The 22,752-nt window shown below is 37.2% G+C and overlaps 1 protein-coding gene across 3 annotated transcripts in view; it reads left to right on the top strand.

The window, feature by feature from the left end:
• The window catches only part of ITPRID1 (ITPR interacting domain containing 1), a 110,589-nt gene that overhangs the window by 48,438 nt on the left and 39,399 nt on the right, over window positions 1–22,752 (top strand). For all 3 annotated transcript variants that reach the window (XM_053218256.1, XM_027075785.2, XM_053218257.1), the window contains 2 exons: window positions 338–912; window positions 6,870–6,927. In XM_053218256.1, the coding sequence (XP_053074231.1) occupies window positions 338–912; window positions 6,870–6,927 (633 nt within the window). The remainder of the gene's footprint in view (window positions 1–337; window positions 913–6,869; window positions 6,928–22,752) is intronic.

The following is a 22,752-nucleotide window of genomic DNA, read 5'->3' as shown; positions in this document are numbered from 1 at the left end:
TTAGTTTAATATACAATATTAAGATTGATCCTTGCCTATAGTTTTTATGGATTTACACATAAAAACTACAGGCATATATGAGTGTATATAGCTATGCATATTTAACTAAATATAAAAGCTATTAGCTTTCCCCAAGACACAGTGGCATCTTCTTATGTTGAGGAATCACCACCATAATAACCAGTGGCACATAGTGAGAAAAACTTAAGTTTCAAGAGTTTAAGTCCTTCCCATCTTGAAAATCACATGTTTACCAACCTGTTCAGTTTTTACTACATTCATGCAGCTTCATTGAAAAGACCCAGTCTAAAAATTGTGTGTTTCTTGTATCGTTCAGGTCGTTTCCGACAACTAGAGATCCTGGACCATGTAGCCAATGCCTTCTCATCTTTGCTGAATGATGTTAACATCCTGCAGAATAAAGCTGAAGAGAAATATGGAGGGGGAAATGTGCAAGGAACCTCAGTGAGTGAGGCCCAAGAACATCGAAGAAGAACACGTGGACTTTTTAGGAGAGCTTCAAAGCAGAGTATTGCGAAGGACTGCAGCTCAGAAGTGTCAGAGTCATTGAAGATAAGGGGCAAATTTTCCATTGCCTCTGCAAAATCAGGAGAATATGGAGCAGAATTAGCAGCTGTGACAAACAACCATGACCAAAGTCATTTGTGTCCTTCAGCAGAACACTCGTCTCTCCAAGCCTGTGATGACTTGGTACCTTGTCATTCTCCCCAAGCTCTTCTGGGCAAGCAATGGCCTCACCCATCCACGCTGGCCAAGAGGGCTCCTCCTTCCTATATGTCTGAGCGGTCAGTCAAGGACAGAACTCAGAAGGTGAACTCGATCCAAGCTAACAAGCTCAAGAGCCTCTCTCATCTTGCAGGCAAAGTACCAGACTCCTTTGAAATGGAAGAGGTCAGTGTTGTACCTACACACTCAACTTCTAAGGGAAGTAAGCATTCCCAAGGCATCTTCTGCTTTCTACCCTCAGTTAACCCCTTCACCTTTCAACCCCTCAGCTTTATATCTTATTGTTCCAAATTCCTGTTTTTAGTCTAAAACATTTAAGGTCATTCTAGCATGCTTCCATCCACTCTAACTTTCCTTGTTTCACCAATGGTCTTTGAGAGCCAGTTCAGCTACTTCCCACTCAGTGAAACTTGCCCACACATCCACTCTGTATTCTCACAGCCTTGGCAGGGAGAGCTTGTATGGCAGAGACTGTACATGTGTTTCAATGACATCTCCCCTGCTAGTCTGTCAGCTCCTTGACCACCAGGTTTTGTCCACAAGGAGATGTATCTTGGAAATATGTCCCCCGTGACTCCTAATACAAGGCCTTGGACAAAGAAGTAGGGACCCGGGTTTGGTTTTGATTTTGCAGGACTAGTATTTTATTTGTTTGTTTGCTTTGGAGTTTATCGATATTCACATAACTTGACCTCCATTTCATACATATTTATTCACAACTCTGTCTACCAAGAACTTTTAGTACCAACCTCATTCCTATGCCACTACACCTTTCTGGGGCTGGCCCCCCTTCTTCTGGTGACCACGCAGCTGTCAGCATCAGTCTCAGTCTATGCCACCATGAGTCAACTCAGGAAAAGTATGAATGCATTTGATAGTTATCTCACTGTTGGATTCTCCTGGGACTGCACCGCACCACAGAGCCTCTTGGCATGGGTCCTGTGGCTTGGCTGAAGTTCACACATCAGTGCCTGCTTGCTTTCATCCTTTTCACCACATCTTATGCAGGCTGATCACCCTATATTTTGTTCTTAAAACACAGGGGTGAAACATGTGATGGGGAAAAGATTATACTTTTACAGACTCTTTCCTCACTTGTTGCTTCTTCACACTGCCTATTTGGTTTCCTCCCCACATCGTTTATTTCCCATCTATCCAGGGTCAGAGCCCGGTAATTCCTCAAACTTCTCTTTCTTGACTGGGAGAAGGGCTAAGGAATGTCAGTAAACAAAAGATTTTTTGTCCTATATGTGCATGTATGTATATCTTCACATATTTCACAGTCTGCTCCTTCATCTTCCCCTTCACTCACTCATGCTAATTTTCACCCTCATTTAGATGACACCCTTACATGCACTTCTCAGTCTTTTAAAAAAATATATACACGTTTTCACACATTTCTCTATTCTTTAATATTATGACAAAGGAAGAGCAAATTTTTTTCCCTTTCATCATGTAAATCATTCAGAAGTGGGGCAGAATATTTATATGCAAATCCCAAGGTGGGACCACCTTTCTTAGAAGCCCTCTACAAGCCAGGCGCTCTGATAGTCTCTGGAGTGCAGAACCTGCCAGCACGGGAACCTCAGTGCAATGGCAGGGGTGGGCACAGTAACATGCAGGGAGAGTGACAGCTCTACCGGTAAACTTTCATATCACTCTAGACATGTTTGGGACATCTAGGGAGCAGAAAGATAGGTTCTTTTTTTTTTTTTTTTTTTTTTAGTGTTCATTTATTTTTGTGAGAGAGACAGAGACAGAGACAGAGTGCGAGCGGGGGAGGGGCAGAGAGAGAGGGAGACACAGAATCCAAAGCAGGCTCCAGGCTCTGAGCTCTCAGCACAGAGCCCGATGCGGGGCTCAAACTCACAAACTGTGAGATCATGACCTGAGCTGAAGTCGGATGCTTAACTGACTAAGCCATCCAGGCGCCCCAAGAAGATAGGTTCTTAAACAGCCAAGGGGCTGAGAGGATCAAGAAACTTGCAGGAGGTAAGACTTACCCATAACCTTAAAAGAAGAAGAGGAATTAGGTGAATATGCCTATTGGTAGCCCTCCCTATCCCACAAAGATATGAAAATTGCCTCAAAATATGTAGCTGTTGATGATCCTAATATCTATGCATATATGTTTATGTGTATACATGTCTTATGTCAAAAATTATTTCAAGAACCTTAAAATATTAAAAAATAAGAACCTTAAAATATTAGTCTGAATGTAAACCAATAGCCTGCAGATAAATAAAAATTATAAATGGAGAGGGGCGCCTGGGTGGCTCAGTCGCTTAAACGTCCAACTTTGGCTCAGGTCATGATCTCACGGTTTGTGAGTTCAAGCCCGCATCAGGCTCTGTTTACTGACAGCTCAGAGCCTGGAGCCTGCTTCTGATTCTGTGTCTCCCTCTCTCTCTGCCCCTCCCCTGCTCATGCTCTGTCTCTCTGTTTCTCAATAATAAATAAATGTTAAAAAAAATTTTTTTTAATTATAAATGGAGGAAAAAAAGGAGACCTTTGATCTAGTGCCCTGATTTGAAGATAAACTGAGGTACCACTAAGAAAAATTTTCTTTTATTTCAATCTTGCAAAGATTACTTAATCACCAGACTAGTACTTACAGTAATATAAAGAATATCAAGAAAATCTGCAGTCCATTTGTCAGTCTGCTATATTACTTAGGATCCAAACAAGAAATTTCACCATCCCCAGCCTGTTGGGATGCCTCACAGACTCTACTGTCCGTTTACGAAATTTTTTTATGCTTCAAGCTTGATTGACTTAGAGGAAAATAAGGTCCGTTGGACACCATCTATATGTGAGAGGACAGGGAGAGATAATATTACATTCAGGATAAAAAAGATTCAGAACAGAGTGTCAGTTCTTACATGGTACACTTTCAAATATTCTTCAATAGCAATTATTCAAGGCAAAGCTCTCTGGTGGTATGTATGGAGGTGGGAAGACACTCAGGCCCCAAAATAAAATAATACAAGTTCATATGTTTTGTGTGTTTGTTTGTTTTTATTTTTTTAATGTTTATTTATCTTTGAGAGAGAGAGAGAGAGAGAGAGAGAGAAAGAGAAAGAGACAGAGCATGAGTGGGGAGGGGCAGAGAGAGACAGACACAGGATCCGAAGTAGGCTCCAGGCTCTGAGCTGTCAGCAAAGAGCCTGAGGTGGGGCTTGAACTCATGAACCACGAGATCATGACTTGAGCTGACGTCGTTCCCTTAACCAACTGGGCCACCCAGGCGCCCCTGTTTCTTTGTTTTTTAAATAAATTTATTTTTATTTTATTTTTTTAAGGATGTTTATTTATTTTGAGAGAGACAGAGAACAAGTGTAAGTGGGAGAGGGGCAGAGAGAGAAGTAAGACAGAATCCCAATCAGGCTCCTCACTGTGAGTGTGAAAGGCCAATCCCATGAACCATGAAATCATAATCTGAGCTGAAAGCAAGAGTCAGACACTCAACCAACTGAGCCACCCAGGTACCCCAAGCTCATATGTTTTTAGGCACATACTAGGGACTCAATAAATATTTGTGAATGATTAAATTAACATCAAAAATATTTGATAATATTAATTTAGTCTGGGTGGCATCCATAGAAAAACAGAATACTCTCTTGAACTTTATAACCAACTTTGTCCCTGGTCTTTCTTTAATATTTGCCCAGGTTTGTGTGTGTGACAGGCTATATGTGTATCCAAGGCATAGAACCCCCAAAATGATATAAAGGAAATTCACTACTTGAATTTTGTTTTTCTAAAACGTATACCTAAAATATTATGTCCTCATCACAGTCTGGGAGAAAAATATTTGTTTCACTCAATACCAATGGATGAGTAAATGAAGCTTGGGTACGTTGCATCTTAAACAGGAACTAATGCCAGATTTAATAGTCATTTTTTAATGGGAAATTTAAGAATCCAATTATAAGAAATGAAAAATATGTGTGAAATTGGCAGATTTTCATGGCATTTAAAACATGAGCCAATATACTTAAATATCTAGCTATCATAATTTCAACTGTGATTGGCCAAAATTACCTCCTGATCAATCTATGATGCTCCCCTAAAGTCCTACTTACAGGCTGAATTTGACAATATTTGGCTCACTTTTCAAAACTATGATTCCAAGAAAATTGTGCATCGATTTTTTTAGTGCAGAAATCAACATATTTTTTGTTTAATTTTACCTAGTAAAACTGAGTCTGTTCCTTTCTTTTTAAATTCTCAAACATATTAAGAGAATTTAATCCTAATGAAGCATCTGCAATTGTAAAGTCAAGGTAGGATGCTTCTTTATAGCCACTATAAAACATGTTTAATCTTCCTCTCGCTTCCATACAGGGATCCTGCTCCTAGAACTAAATGTAAGAAACATTGACCCTACTATTAAACAATGCCAATTGGCATCCTGAGTAGGTGGAAAATGTTTCCAAAGTTTATAACTGTTCCTTTATTTTTAATTAAAAAAAATTATTAATAAGTTTGGCTCAGGGGAAACAACCCAGGAATACACCTGGTTTCCGTTCTGAATTGTTGAGATTTTGTTGTCTGGGGTTGTTTTTCCCTAGATGACCATGTACTTTACATCACACAAAGTGGACTTTCCTCCATGATAATAATCTCAGCAGAAGAGTTTTCTTATTATACTTGAAAATGTCCACGGTACATGTATACAGTACACAGACAAGGTGCACCCTGGTTTGAGTTACAAAACCAATAAAAGTAATGTTAAGAAATATGTCTAATGAACCATAAGTATAAAACAACTTTAAAGAAAACAGATGAAGGATTAAAAAGAGGGAATAAATAGTTCTTCTTACATTGCTAAGCTGTAACCTCATGGTCTTCTCTTTATTCCTGAGTTTATGGCCCTTTCTGGCCACTTGTGCTGCAATGTTTAAATGCCCTTTGATTCAGTTTTCACTATTCAGATATGAACCTAAATGGATAATATGACATGTAGAAGAAGATTTATATATAAGGATATTCATCTCACCATTGCTTTTATTTGCAAAATTTAGAAAACATTCCAACATTAGGAGAACCATTAAGTAAATTAATGTACCTTCAAAATATGGCCTATTGTAGTCATGAAAAATGGTGTTTTCAAAGGAATTTCACAACGTGGGGAAAGAAGCTCTCCTTCTAAGTTTTGAGTGAAAATTTTTGATTACATAACGATGTCCAAAAACATCATATTAAAAGGGAAACCTGCAAGAATGAACTCTAAAATATCAACAGGAACTGTTTTCTTACCTTCTTTAACTTTTTTTATTCATCAAGTTTCTGTAGTACTCTATCTTATTACTTTTCAAGAAATATTTTTTTTTTTTGAGAGAGAGAAAGCACACAGGAGCAGGGAGGAGCAGAGGCAGAGGGAGAGAGAGAATTTCAAGCAGGCTCCATGCCAGGCATGGAGCCCAGTTCAGGTGTCATCTCATAAAACCCTGAGATCATGACCTGAGCTGAAATCAAGAGCCAGATGTTTAATGGACTGAGTCACCCAAGCACCCTTAAAAGAAATATTTATTATTTTGTTTTACCCATAATTTTATTCTCAGTAGAGTAGTATTTATTAATTTCTGAAAATAACTTTAACGATAAATTCTGCTCTATCAATTTGGAAAACAAATTTTCTTTGAGCTATCTAAGCTCTGTATAGCAACTGAGTTGTGAATTTTCTGAATTGCTTTCCATAAATTTACCAAGTCATAAATAAATCCCTCAGAGAAATAAAATTAAATGTAGGAAATAACTCTCATTCTCCAAGTATATTTAAAGCTCTTTAGGAGCAAAAAAAAAAAAAAATCTAGAATAATATTATTATTATTTCAGTCTCACTCAAATGCCGCATCTTCCAGACAGGGTCTCTATTCCTCCCACCTAGAAGTGATTCCCCCATTTCCCTCTCCTGATCTTTAGTTCTTTGAGTCTTTATCCCAAGTGCTTGTACCATGCCACCTGCCTGCCCCCCAGTGTAAGCTCTTTGGGTTTAGAAATCATGGTTAATCCTCTTAGCGGTAGCCAGTAGGCACTCATTATATGTTGATTAAATAAATAAAGTGAATTTGTTATGAAAACATTTCTAATGAGATTGATGTATTTTGGTGTCTCAGGTCCAGAGCTTTGAGGAAGAGACGGGTAATCCTCTTGACATGACTTCAGGAATTGCAGGTAAGAATTTCTCCAGGTGTCCAATTTCATCGATGGTCTTTCAGAGAGAAACTGTAAATAACTAGCACTCAACTTTCTCAATATGTAGCCACCTGCACTGCCATTTACTCCCACCACTATTTCCACCTACTACTATTAAAGGCATACTAGCGATGCCAATGTGCATGCAAATTTCAAAAGACTTACTGCAGAAACGTTCAACGTCCCTGGGGCTAATGCAACATGTGGTTTGTCCAACATTAACTCAGTGTGATTTAATCAGGAGAGTGGAATGGATTCCACAAAGGACTGGGACTCACTGAATGAGTCATTTCTTACTCCTACTGACAACCGCTTGATGTTAAAAGTCACATCATTTTACTGGGCCTCGGACAAGTGGAGGTAATTTTTAAGTTCTCTGCGAGCACTTACATTCTAAATTAAGTGATTGTAGGACCTTCATATTAAACTCTCCATGGAAACAAGTTGCCTAGATGTAACGTTCCAAATAATCTCTCAGAATCATGTTACATAATCTTAGACAGCAGAGAAGGAGGGCTTTCTCTACACCTCATCCTTCTGCTCCCATTCAGCCATCATTGTGATTCAGCATTTCCATGATCCTATAACAGAGCTAAAAGTAGACAGGGATTAGTGAAGCAAAATAAAGCAGATGAAGCTAGTGCATTTCCTGGAAGAAAATATGCAAATTTTTAATTTAATTTAGTGTGGTGTCAAACACATCTTTTTCATTACAAAGTGTATGTATGGGCCTCATTTTGCTAAATGCTGTTTAGAAATTATGCATTAGTAATTATAGGGTCCTGCTGATTACATAAATTGTTATCCTGCTCTTTGAAGTAATTACCACATAACCTGCATTGAGGTTTATAAGACAAAAATAAGCATCTGTTTTTCATCTAATTAAATGCTTCTCAGTGAAGCTGGAGGTCCCCGTGCCAATAGGAACTGCCTTCCTTGACATTCAATTAAGAGGTCTACTGATATCATGTAAGTCACCCCAATCATTCCAAAAAATGATTTAGGACGTTAGGCAAAAGTACCAATCTCCATTTCATTTCAAATTCAGAAAGCAAAGTAAGATGGGTGAAGGTTAGCCTAATGAAGAAAATCTGAATTAAAGTAAAGCAAATGTAATTTATTACTTTCAAAAACATTGTCATAAACCCAGGAAAAAATAGAACTGAGAAAAAAATAAGTAAAACTAGTTCTATTTCTATTAACAGGCAAAGGGGAACATTATTACTTTTATTTATATATGAATGACTGAATGAATTCATTTATGTATGAATTATACATATGGATGAATTTATATTTCTATATATATGAATATAAATGAATGAATTTTGACTCAAAGTTAAAAAGATGACTTCATTCAAAAATGAAGGTGTGTGGACTATTTTGACCAATAGGATATGGCAGAAATGATGCTTTACTACTTGTAGAGTGTTGCCTTTAACCCACCTGGCTGCTTCCTGGCTCTTGAGATACTTGTTCTTGGAACATTCCCTATGAGAACCCAGCCCTCATGTTGTGAAAATCCCAAGCCACATGGGAGTGTCCACTCTGGTGGACAGACTTGAATGAGCCTCCATGTGAGTAAGGCATCCAAGATGTCCAATCCAGTCAAACTTTCAGATGACTTCAGCTCAGATGTCATCTGACTGCCACCACATGAGAGAATCCAAGCGACAACCACATAGCCGAGCTGAGTCACCCCCCAGAACCATGACGGATAATAATCAACTGTGGTTCTAAGTCACAAATATTTAAAGGTTTAGTAATACCAAGTGACAGTAAAAATGTGAAACAAACACTTACCCACTGTTGGTTGTAAGTTAAAATCATAATAATTACCTGAAGTATAATCTGTCAATGTCACACAATTTTAAATGTATGCAAATATTCCAGTTCTGGGATTTGACCCATCAGTAGACTCCAATGTACACACAAGGTTTTTGATTGCAAAAATATATTTGTAATAATAAACAGCTAGAGGCAGCCTAAGTGCCCCAAAGTATAAATTAGCTTTAAATAATTATGGTACATTTTTACATTAAAATCTATTCAGACAGTATTTTGGAAAATGAAGCAGATATTTTTGTGTTGATATGAAAAGGTCTCTGAGATATACAGTTGTTAAATGAGAAAAAAAATATGTACAAAGGTTTTATATAGACACCTCTTTTTATTAAAAGAGTTATCTATTTCTATGAAGGGGAGAAAGTATGCACAGAATGCTTCTGGAAGAATATCTCAGGAACTGCTAATGGAAGTACCTTAACAGAAGGGAAACTAACATGTTTTAAACTAATTGGCATCTTTTAATTTTCTTTTGTTACCATGTGCATATGTTATTTTCATAACACTACTTAGCAAAAAATTCTGGCAATACTATAGGCAATTGACACAATAAAATGGGGAATTTTGTTGTTAATTCTCTGCTCCCCATGACAACCAGTCCAAAACTTTTGTACACTTTGTATTTTGTATCTTTTAATTTTTAAATCAAAATTATATGTTTGAAGTATGAAACATGATGTATATGCACATACATACTGAAATGATTACAGTAGTCAAACGACTTAGCATATCATCTCTTCACAGTTTCCATTTTATAAGTGTGATAAGTGCACCTGAAATCTACTCTCTTAGCTAATTTTCAATATTCAATATAATATTATTGACTATAGTCACCATGGTTCTTAGATCTCTAGACTTATCCTTACTTAACTGCAGCTTTGTACCCTTTGAACAACATCTCTTCCAAAATTGGGAAACATTTTAATATTCCTCTCAGTCTTTTACTGATCAAGCATGACATAATAGAAGATGGTAGAAAATACATTAATATTATAATTGATAATATGAGCATAATAGAAAAATATTGAAATAAGTATTCTTTATCAGTGTTCTTGATTTACTTTGTTAGAAGGGCTAATAATTTGTAAATGCAAAGATTATTTCATTGATTTGCTACACGTGCACACATTATGTAAGAGCTACCTTGCCATGGATAAATGCAGTAATATGTGAATTCAATAATAAAAATATAATACTTCCTCCTCCCAACAAACAAAACAAAATACTAAATCTAGGACTTGTGGACTGAGTTCTCCATCTTTAAAAAAGTGCAGAAAATGCTCATGTAAAGCTATAAGTTCAGATCATTTAAGTAATAATAATGAATATTTCATATAAAATTGAAGAATTGGAACAGAAGCAGTAATCTGAGGCAAATTCATAGCTTTAATTGCTTTCATTATCAAATAAGTAACAACTAAAATGAATTATTTGCCTCAAGAAGGCATCATAAAAAAAACATATTTGGAAGTTAGAGATTATTGAACTAGAAATTAATAGTGGAGAAAGCAGAAACAAGTTATTTGATAAGTAAAATCAAAGCATTAGCTTTTTTGTGGGCAAAGCTGTCGAGCAATAAAAAGAGAGAAGTGCATACAAACAAAACCAGATAATCAAAATAAAATTAGAGAAAAGACAGAACCACTGATATAGAAGTTATACCATCTGAAAAACTGATGCTAAAATTATAAAGGAACACAAATACAAGTGGTATAATTAAAAACAGGGATAATTAACATGGATATTTCGGAAAATATATGTACAGTAAAACCTTGGTTTGCCAGCATAATTCATTCCAGAAACATGCTTGCAATTCAAAACACTTGTATATCAAAGCAAACTTCGAGAACCATTGGCTCAGTTGTGATCACGTGACATTCGATGTCATGTACTACTCCTATTGCAAGACGTTGCTCATTTATCAAGGTAAAATTTATTTGAAATGTTTGCTTGTCTTGCAGAACACTTGCAGAACAAGTTACTTGTAATCCAAGGTTTTACTGTATTTATATTTCCACATTTTATATAATTTTATATTTATGTTGCCATATTTATATATACATATCTATTGTAAACCTAAAATATTAACAAAATAACATAGCAGAACTCCTAAGTAAACTAATACCAGAGAGGGATAAACAAACAAAAATTAAGTTTATCAAAAGCAACCTGCAAGAACAGCAATGCACAACAGCAAAACCGAACCAAAAGTGTTACATGAGTAGACTCTTCCAGTTTTTCAAGAGATAATTGCTCTTCTCTGTAAATTTTCCAGGTAATGTAAACATTTGTAAATCTTTCCAATTCCTCTTAGATTAAAAAAATACAACACTTGGTTTCAAAATTGACTAAATTGGCTCATAAAATTGATGAATTTTACTTAGGAATACAGATGTAATAATTTTCTTTTTTTTTTTTTTATGTTTCATTTATTTTTGAGAGAGACAGAGTGAGAGTGGGGGAGGGGCAGAGGAAGAGGGAGACAAAGAATCCAAAGCAGGCTCCAGGCTCTGAGCTGTCAGAACAGACCCTGACACAGGGCTTAAACTCGCCAACTGTGAGATAATGACCTGAGCCAAAGTCAGATGCTTAACCAACTGAGCCCCCCAGGCACTCCTAAACATTTTCAATAAAGAAACGATGATTTAAATGTAGTAGAGCACCAGAAATAGTCTAATCCTTGAAATCTTTTATTCCAAGATTTCAATGTTTCAACAATTGAAAAACTAAAATAATTTATCAACTACTATGATAAATTATGAAAGGAAATAAATGATATGATCAACTTGATGGATTATGAAAAAGATGTGTATGCTTATAAAATATTTCACTCTTCACCAACAGAACTTTCAGATGAATGAAATTTCAGATGGATAATTAAATATAAAAAAATGGCACCTAAATTATAAAAGGGCTAATAGTATAAATGTAGATGAATTTTATATAAATTTGGAACAGAAACCTATTTTTAAAGCTTGATTAAAGTGCAATAGCTAATTGAATTAATTTTTCATGACTTTTTTCAAGTTGATTTATTTTGAGAGAAACAAAGACAGCACAAATGGGGGAGGGGCAGAGAGAGAGGGAGAGAGAGAATCTCTGTGCTGTCAGCACAGAGCCCAATGGACAGTTTGAACTCACAAAACCGTGAGATCATGACCTGAGCCAAAACCAAGAGACAGACACTTAACTGAGCCACGCAGGTGCCCCCAGTTTTTCACTAAACATTGAATATACCTATGTATGTATGAAAAACAATCATAAAAAATTGAAATGTAAATGACAAGCTGAGAGTATATATTGTCATCATAAACAATAAATGATTATGATTTTTGCTATACAAAGATTTCTTCCATTACAAACATTTAACAACTTAACAGTAGTGCTTTTCCATACATTTGAGGGTGGATCAACATTGGTAGAGTCACTTCAAACATACTCTATCAACAGTTAAAAAAATTTAGGAATCTCAAAAGATGCAGAAAAAAGAAGACAGCAAAATGTAAACATGATTCATGATTAAAAATCAAAACAGAGAAAAATTATTTGCAAGTAGAAACAGAACGAAATTTTCTTAATCTGAGAGGCATCTATCAAATCTTCATGCCAAATATCAATCCTAACAAGGAAACCTTCAAGGAAATCCCATTCAACAAGGAACAGAACTTGCTACACTCCTTTTATTCAACATTGAACTCAAGGTCAAAGCAGAATGACAACACCATGAAGTAAGATGTATATAAACTTAAAAACTATTCACATTCGCAGGCAAAATAACTGTCTGCATAGAAATCCCAAGAGAACTAATAGGCATATTAATAGAATAATAAGGCTTAGCAACTTTGTTGAATGTAACAGCAAAATACAAAAATCAGTATTATCTCCAGGCATCAGCAATGACCAATTAGGAAGACATTAAAGAAAAAAAAAAGATTTCTCTCACAATTCCAACAACAATAAACCTATAAGAGTACCTTTGAATATACCTAAATGAAGACTCAGGATATTTGTTGGGAAAACTATAAAATATTACCGTGTCTCTTAATGAGACCTAAATAAAAGCAAGACTATGTCATGCTCAAGAATGGGAAAGCTCAATATTATGAAGAAACCAAATATCCACCAATAATAAAATGTACAGTACAATTTCAATAAAATCCTGATAGGGCTGTTATTTGCTTTGTTTTGTTTTGTTTTTGTGTGGAACCTGCAAGATGGTCCTGAAATTCCTATGTCCTAGTAAAGGACCAAGGAGAGCTAAGATAATAATGAAGATCATGGAGGAGAAGTTTATGTTCCTAGAAATCAACACTTATATCATAATTGTAATTAAGGTGTTATACCACTGTTAAATTTTTTTTTCTTTAAAAAGATGATGGATCAGTGAAATAGGGGTCAGAAACAGACCCTTACATGTATAGAAATGCTAAGTCAGAGAAAGCATTTCAAAACCAGTGGAGAAAGGATTAACACAATTGATACAATGAATTGGTTATCCATATGAAAAAGATAGAAAATTACACCCTTAGCTTGTCCCATTAACAAAGATAAATCCAAGTACAGCTAAGGTCTAACTGTGAAAAGCAAACCATTGCTACTTACAGAAGAAAATAAAGGGTATACTTATGACCTCAGAGTAAGACACAATTTCTTAAACAGGACACCCAAAAGCACATTATAAAAAGAAATATGGATAACATGACTTCATTATAATTGTTAATATTGGTTCAACAAAGACAGCATAAACAAAGTTCAAAGACCAGTCACAGGTCAACTATATTACAATTGAAAAATAAACGAAGTCACAAAGTAATAGATATCTACAACCTATGCACAGCAAAATGTTTGTTTCCAGAATTAATATATAATTTCTAAAAGTGAGCAAAAAAAAAAAGGCAAATGACTAAACCAAAAATGCACAGTAAATTAGTACACAATTCACAGAAAAATTAACCAATGAAGAAGAGGGGCTCCTGCTCAGTCAGTTAACAGAGCTTGGAGCCTGCTTCCAATTCTGTGTCTCCCTCTCTCTCTTTCTCTCTCTCTCTCTCTCTCTCTCTCTCTCACTCAAAAATAAATGAACATTAAATTTTTTTTTAAAGAAGAAAATATGCTTTACCCTATTATAATCAGGAACAGATAAATTTAAATTATTAGATACCATTTTAGACTGACAAAAATGTTTAAATTTAATTCTACCAAGTATTGGTGACAAAGAAGAAATCTTACACAGCTGATGAGATTATAAATTGGTACAACCATTTTGCAAAGCAGTTTGGCAAAATCCAGTAAAGTTTAAGAAGCACAGACCCTTTGACTCAGCCATTCCATTCATAGGATATGGCCCAGAGAAATCATTACATATATGCAGATGTGAATGAACGTATAAAAACATTTTTTGCAACACTGAAATAGTGAAAAACTTAAAACAACCTAAGGGCAATCAAATCAATAAGAATAAGGTTAATGCTATCATAACATAGTCATAGAGTAGAATAATATACCACAACGATAATAAACAAACAAGTTAACTTATCCACATGGAAAAATACCATGAGTACAAGGTGGAAGTAAGTAAATCAGTTAGATGCATACAATATATAAAATAAATTTACTTTAGCAATAGTTGGTGTGTATTAATAATGCATATACAAAGTAAAAGCACAAAAATATACAAGGGAAATATAAACACCAAATTCGGGATCCTGGTTAACTCTGGGAGGTTAGGAGGGAGGAAATGAGTTCAGGAAGGGATAAACCCAGGTAAATGAGACTACTGTGTCTGTAATGGTTCCTTTTTAAAACAAATCTGAAGTAACTATGAAAAAATGTTAAATTTTAATACTACTGTAGGTGGTTACAAGGAATAGATATACATTATGCTACTTTCTATACTTTGTACATGTTTGAAATTTCCCAATGCAAGAAAATTGAACAAAAAATAAAGGTGTCAGTAGGAATTTTATTAACCAAGCTAATGCAAACAAAGCGATTTTCAACCTCAGTAGTAATCTGAGAAATATGAATTAAATTACACTAAAACAGGCAAATGAGTTATTAAATCAATGGAGGTTTAAGAAATCATAGAATCTAATGTTGGCCAGAATACATATTGCTTTCTGGAAGGCAATATATAACAATATGTATCAGAAACTTTGCAACTGTGTTTATCTTCCTACCTGGATATACCCTCCAGGAAGTTATCCTAAGGCAATTATAAAAGAGGTGTGAAAAACTAGCTTAAATGTCCAATATAGAGGATTATTTGGAATGGAATAAAATTAAATGGAATATCATTTGGTCATCAAAAATGACAACTGGTATTTCTTGCCACAGTGGTTAAAGACTTACAATTAAAAGATAAAAGCAAGTCATAAAATAAAATGTGTTTCTCAATTCACTTATATAAAATTACATATATAATCTATATAATACACTTAAAAAATAAGTTAAGCTACACTTAATAGTTTGGTGACCATCTCAGGGTGATGGGTTTCAGGTAATATTTTTCCTTTCTTTGTATTTTATACAGTTCAAGTTAAAAATTTTAATGCAAGTTTCTAACCCTCAACCTTCTCACAAAAAAACAAAATAGAGAAAGCGTGAGTGTATATGGTGTAGACAATGGCAAGGTAGATAATAAATGACGTCTGGTTCTTCCTTCTTGTACTTCTCTGTGTTTGCTCATTTGTCCACAACAGAATAAATAATCATTCATCCAAGATAATGCTAAATGTACCTAGTTACAAATTGAGTATATTTGGGGATTTAGTGAGAGCTAAATTATTAAGGTTTTACTGATAGGATTTTTGCTCCAAAGCAGATTGGAAAAGGTAACTTTGAAGAGATACCTTTTATATCCTGTCTCCTGGTTGGTCTTTTGGTCTTCTTCCTGATCAGTTACCACTAAACTAAACTAGATTCTGTTTAGTCTCTTTCAATTTCACAATGTCTCTCTCTTCTCATCTCTGTTATTTCAGAGGGGCTGGTGTACTGATTAAGAACACCAAAGACAGCCCATTCTCTCTCTTTTTAAAATTTTATCTATTTAAATTCAAGTTAGTTAACATACAGTATAGTATTGGTTTCAGGAGTAGAACCCAGGGATTCATCACTTACATAGAACCCCCAGTGCTCGTCCCAACAAGTGCGCATCCCCCATTTAGCCCATCCCCCCACCCCATTCTCTTCTTAGGCAGACAAATTCCACAGTCCATGTATTCTTCCTCCTTTCTTTTCTCTACCTGTAAACTTTCCCGTTGTGCTGTTAGTAGCCTTGATCAATGACACCTCTACAGGACTCATCTGGAAAAACACTAACCATTTGCTTATGTCTCTCTCCCTTATGCTAAATTATGTTCTGCTTCAGATTAGGAATCTTGTCTAATCTACCCACCATCCCCAGACCTAGCACAGTGCCTGACCCATTAGGGAATCCCGTATATGGCAACATCTAAACTTCTCTTACCTTCGCCAGAAGAGTTTACCTTCTCATTCAACAGTGGTGATTTAATGTTGCAACAGTGTTCTGTGGGCAGAGTATAATGACTGTCTTAAAATATAATGCATGGTATTTTTAATGATTTTATTGGCATGGACTTCGGTATTTGTAAATTAGGACTGCATTCAATAGGTGTATTCCTTTCAGATCAGCGGATTGGTGCTTTCTTTTTGCATGTTGCATTTAGTCCTAAGTAATGTAGACTTACTTTATTTTAGGTTTGCACACATTCCAGCAACATCTCTCAGAAAGTTGTTTTACCTGAATATACATGGAATCTGTTGCTTAACTCTATATTCCAGTCAATTATAATCATTATTAGGAAGCAATTCATTGGGTTTGGGGGAGGGGGGGTTATTGGTTGCTTTTAAAGTTTCTTTATTTATTTTGAGAGAGAGAAAGAGAGAGCAGGGGAGGGGCAGAGAGAGAGAGAGAGAGAGAGAGAGAGAGAGAGAGAGAATCCCAAGCAGGCTCTGCACTGTCAGCGCAAAGCCTGATGTGGGGCTCAAACTTAGGAACTGTGAGATCATGACCTGAGCCAAAATCAAGAATCAGATGCTTAACCACCTGAGCCACCCAGGTGCCCCAGGAAGCAATTCATTGTTAAATTAACAGTTAACATTTGACACCCAGACTCGCAGTGTCCTGAGCAGTTTCAATTACATTATTTAATGTAATCACCATACTATTCTTTCCTCTTTAGAGATAAGACATCAACAAATTAAGCAACTTGCCTGAGTTTACATAGCTGGCAAAAGAAGGACCAAGTTCAAGTCAGGATCTTTTGAATTTAAATCTAGTCCTCCTCCCATACTGAATTCATTCATTCAGTGAATATTTAATGAGCGCTTATACAAATAAGAACCTGGTCTAGGTGCTGGAGACACAAATGAAAGCAAAACAGAACTTAGTCTCGTAGAGCTCTTGAATAACCAGGGAAACCAACTAATTACTGAATTACTACTATGGTAAATGTTATGAAGGAAAAGCAAAAGATAAATGGAAAGCTACTAACATCCAGGAAAGAGCCAAGTACACACTTGAGTGCCTTGCTAAAGCATCCCTTTAAATTCTTGGCAACATTTATTAAGTGCTAACTCTATGACAGGTGCCGTTCCAGGCACTTTACGTGTATTAATTCATTGAATCCTTCCTTTGGGGGGGGGGGTGGATTCTACCATTACTATTCCCATTGCACAGATGAGGAAACTGAGGTAGAGAAATTGTGCAACTGCCCCCAGCCACACACCTCGGAGCCCCTGACTGCCTTTTGTTTCTGGTTGGCTTCTGAACTGATTTTGAGAGAATGCACCTGGTCACAAGCTCTTAGCACTTGCCTTAGCTTCTAGTACAGAACAGCTATTAATTAAAACAACAAAATTGCTCAAAGATAAACTTAGATCACGAGAGCCAGAAGATAGTGATTTCTGTGGTTATTTACACATGAATCTACTTTGCCATCTACAGTTTCATACTTGAATTATCACCGCTGGCCTCCCTGATGATGGGGATTGCTAACGTGGAGGTAAGAAATGAACCCCACTGGCACTGAGCAGAGGGGCTGGAGTGCCCATCTCTTTTGTTGTTGGTTTGGTTTGGGTAGTGTTATTTGTTTTCAGGGAATTAGCACACAGGGAAGAGAGATAGGCGAAGTAAAGGGAACTGATCACCGGCGACTGCCTGTTCACAAAACAGACTAGGAGCAGGACACTGGCGAAGCCCAAGCCTCAGTGGCCCTGTCCCTTGGCTCCGTCCCCTGGCCTCAATTTGAGTCCAATTGTTTAATTTTCTGCACACCCCACGAAAGGCAATTCCCAGGCTGCTCTGTATCTTCTTTATATTTCCCCGTAATGCCGTCTCTGGCTGTTTAACTGCAGCAGGCTTTATGATAAGAGTTGTTGTTTGTTTTTTCTTCCTTGGCAGTAGGCAAAGACTTAATTTTAAAAGACACACTCAGACTCAAACAGCCCTGAACGACTTACACAGAAAGCAGGGTGTTTTCTAGGCTTGTTTTTGAAATATTGCAATTTTTTTATTAGGCAATTTTATCATTGTTATAAATAAGTAATTGTACTGGGGAGAAGGGATAATCCTTATTTAATTAAATTCATCTATACTCCCAGGTTGGCAGCGAGAAGACATATGTGAGACTAATACCCACAGCCTGCCTCTTTGCATGTGCAATTAAAAATTCACTCTACAGTAGCTCTGGCAGTTTAGTGTTGCTTTTGGCATTTACAAATTCTTTTATTTTGTGACTTTTTTTTTTTACCATACACATATGCTGGAGCAGATGTTGCTTATTTGTTGTTTATTCAAATCTGTAGGCTCTGGCAGCTAACTCCATTGTTCTGTAATGAAGCTTTATTCGCTGTCCTGTATTAGGACCCAGCGCCTGCACGAGAGACTGCGTTAGTTCCCAGTAGGACGCCACGGTTATTGCCCTTGTAGTTGGCTGTTTAGAGTTGGAAGCTTGCGCTGGGGGAGAAAACCACCACAACAAAGAGCTGGGTGGTTACAGTTGGGGGGAGTGGGAGGGAACAGGCAGGAAGGTCACCCTGCAGTGCTCTGCTCTGTGTTTCTGCCCGGTGGCCTCGGCCTGGCATCTGGACTCTGCTGCTGTGGGGTTCTGGTGTCCAAAGCTGGGAAGCCTTTCCTTCTTGCTCATTCTCTTCCTTGACTTTCTTTTTCTCTTTCTAGTTATTTGATTCGTTCACAAGCAGGGTGCCTACTGCACCTCCCCACCCAGCCCCAGCCCCTTCTTTCCAGGGCACCCGTGGATTCCTTAACAGCCACATTTAGCCAGAGGAACTCTGTCCGGGGCAAAGCTGTTTCTTCCACATATCACCCCCTCGTCACATCTTTTTCCTCGTCCACATACTGTTCTGGCTGCCCGTGTCTTGGGGGTAGCCACACTTCATAAAGTCGAGAATGTCAGGTCCACGTTGACCAAAATAAAGACCCGCTGATCCCTAGAGCTCCAATGCCAAATTTTGCCTTCTGGAAAACCCCTGTCTTGGCCAGGAGGCAATCAATCAGAGATGTAACCACCTCCATCTGGCACATTATGACATGGAACCTCACTATTAACACATTTGTGATTCATCTTGTCCCAAGGAGCGGTGCCAGGGATCAAACCACATCCTCCCTCCCCGTGGCAGCTGGGAGCACTCTAGCTTCCCAGCACGCAGAGTTCGCACATTGGCTCCCGTGACATCGCAAGTAACAATTCTTTTAATTATCACACCTTCCCTCCCCCTCCCCACCCACTCCACAGACATTTTGGCACCATGGGGATATTTTGCAGCCGGCAATCAGTACTTTTCTTAATTGACTGAGTGTGTTCCAATAACGTGAAGCCTGGTATTATCCACTATGGAATGAAAGGGGCAGTTGCTTGATGCTGAGTTCTGTAGTTACAACGCCCGGCACGTGTTTGGTAGCTTTTACCTCCAAAAGCATGCTGTAGTGTTTATTCATAATTTTTAAAAATGATTTCTCTTCATTGTCTATACATGTGAATGTGAATCTCCCTAGGATTGAACTCAAGGACGGTCTGATTCTGGCCCCAGTCCATCCTGGCAGTCTCACTTCATCTCCCATAGCCTACCCTGCATATATTGGGGTGCTCAGTGTCCTCCATCATTCCCCACTTTTCCGTCTCTGTAGTACCTTGCTGCTTTTTCATGGAATCCACTTCTGATCTCCTTTTCCACATGCCAAATCTCACCCATCCTTCAGTGTCTCAGTTCAGTTACTACTCTTCTATCACTTTTTCCAAGAACCCTGTTCCCTGGGGATACACCTTCAGTGCTCCCATAAATTTTGACATATGCCTTTACTATAGGCCTTAACACAGTTTGCCTTGAATTATCATTAGCTGGTGTAAGACATATGTCCCTAACTAGATTGTTACTTCTTTTAAGGATTTGTTTCATGCATCTTCTTAGCTAAAGGTTGGCATCACATCTACAGAGGGGTTAGCGTGGGGAATGGGTTTAAGGAACCAGAATCAATCTTCATTGAGCATTCTGTGTGCCAGGGACTATACAAAGCACTTTACATTCTTCATTTATCCTCAGAACAATGATCCAAACAATCCAAAAGTGGATTTTACTCCCATTTCCTAGATGAGAAAACTGAGGCTCAGAGAGGATAGTAATTTGTATCAAACTAACTCAGCTAGTGAGTGGCTGAGCTAGAATTCACAGAATTCTAGAATTCGAGAATTCTGACCCCAAGCTTTTATTCTTGCTGAAACACTCCCCTATTTTCCTAGTAAAATTTGAATGTTGTTATGTTAGAATAGCCAAGTTACTACCATAATATAAAAATGTAGGTAAAACTACAGTCATCGTTCAACAGAGAAAACACTGCTATATTTCTAAGGAAATCAAAGTACATTAATTAAATCAAGGTATATTAATATAGCTGAAGTCATCCACACCAAAAAAAACCAGGGACCAAACTGAAGTTTATGACTTAACCAGGAGTTAAATTTATTTAAATTCAGACCTAATACATAATAATTATTTTATTATGATATTAATATTATATTATTATTCAAATCCCCACAGAACTATGCTAGACATGAAAATAAATAGGACCTACCCTGCCATGTCCTTATAAAATCTTTTTGTTTAATAAGAAAGAGATATGTTTCAGAGTTTTTTCAGAAGATAGTTTGTGTCAGATATGAAACCAAGAATCCTTTATTTCATTTTAGCCTGAGAGATTGTGGGTAGGGGATTAGAAAGTCAATCTCTCACTGATCTTTTTGATCCTGGATTGGAGAGTATGAAAGGAAGGGAGGATGTGGCCAAGGTCGTTGATGGAAGCCACGAAAGAGGAAGGAAGGGCAGTAAAGTCAACACATTTCAGATGCTCTTTTTCTTGTGTTTTATCCCCTATTCTTGCCCCAGCTCAGCCCTCCCACTCCCCCCACCCCACTGGTTTCTATGACCCTTTAATAACTAGCCAAATGCTAGTATAAAACCTTTCAAGGTGAAACAAGACCATTAATTAACAAGGCCATTAATCAAGAAACTAGGCCATTAATTTAAAAGGGTTTTTTTGCCAAAAATCCCACATAATGTGAAGTAGTATGAAGATCAGTGGCTTGAGAAAGCACAAGGGGGAAATCTTCGCTTCCCAGCTCCTTTTTCAGTATCTGTCGGAAGGAAGTTCCCGGTTCTTGTCTGGTGTAGCGAACATCATCCTGTTATGAGAAGCACGAGGCCCAAAAGGTTGGGCAAACAAGGTATCCCAATGGGAGGAAAACGGGTGCTAGTAAGAGGCTTTGAATATTAGGGTTTTTCCTTTCCTAACTGGATCTCATTCTGGTTGCCCTCCTCACCTTGGGAAGAGAGTCGGTATTTCCCCCTCCCAGCCTCAGCCTTCCCTGGGCAGGTTGAAGCCAGAGGTAAGGCTCATTCTTCTTCCTGGGAAGAGAGGTTAGAGAGAGGCACAGAGCCAGAGCAGCTGAGATTTTGATTGGTTTCTCCCGCTGCCAGCTCTCGTCGGCTTCTGGTGCCCACACAGACGTCAACGATCATATCTGACATGGTCTATTTCCTGCAGCATGTGCAATTTGCCCACCTGCATGGCAATCACACAGGTTTAACCTTGATCAGGGTCTGACGCATTAACCAATAGGCTTTAAAATGTATTTTATAAAATAACAACATGGTACGAACTTACAGATACTCTATTTTCATGAAGTGACTTTCTTTGAAAAATGGGTCGAGTTGGTCTATGGAGGCTTTCAAAGTTTGTTTTTTATCGTTATTGTTCCTATTATATTGATAGATAATATTGATAGTATAAATTCTTAGAAATAAGACTATTTCAGACACCAGTATTTGCTCTTTGTTAAAACTGGAAAGTGAACAAATTATTACGTGCTCACAGTCCGAAGCCCCTGACACGCACACCCTGGTTACCCAGTGTCTAGTGTAGGACCTGACATCTATTAGAAGCTCAAAACTATTCAATGGGTGAATGAGATCAACAAAGATTTCTCAGGAGCTGTAGTTCCACCTATGATTCACAGACAATCAAGCTCCTCCCTAAAAGTCTGCAACACAGACAGAAAGTCAAGATGGCCAATCCCCTGAGGCTTAAGTGAAATCAAGGTCACATAGATAAAACCTTGCAAAGATAATATAATCCAGTATCCTAGATTTCTGTTGAACTGACTTGATATGGAAAAAGAGCTTTGAATTTAAAGAGGAAAAAAAGATTTTTTTGTGTCCATCAGACTATCATTTTCAAATATTTATATCAAATACTGTATTCACTGACGTGTTCGTCAGGGAAATTGAAGAAACTGAAGGTTTATATGGAGATGCTGAATAAAAGATATGGACCAAGGTATTTTGGAAAAGCATTTTTTTCTTTCTGTTTATTTTCCTTTGTGCATATTGCCAACTCTTTCTACATTTTCCAGTACCTTCTCAGTA

The sequence above is a fragment of the Acinonyx jubatus genome, chromosome A2 (assembly GCF_027475565.1).
Source record: "Acinonyx jubatus isolate Ajub_Pintada_27869175 chromosome A2, VMU_Ajub_asm_v1.0, whole genome shotgun sequence".
Lineage (NCBI taxonomy): Eukaryota > Metazoa > Chordata > Mammalia > Carnivora > Felidae > Acinonyx > Acinonyx jubatus.
The sequence above is the reverse complement of the archived record's forward strand: the minus strand, read 5'-3'. Positions and strand labels throughout refer to the sequence as shown.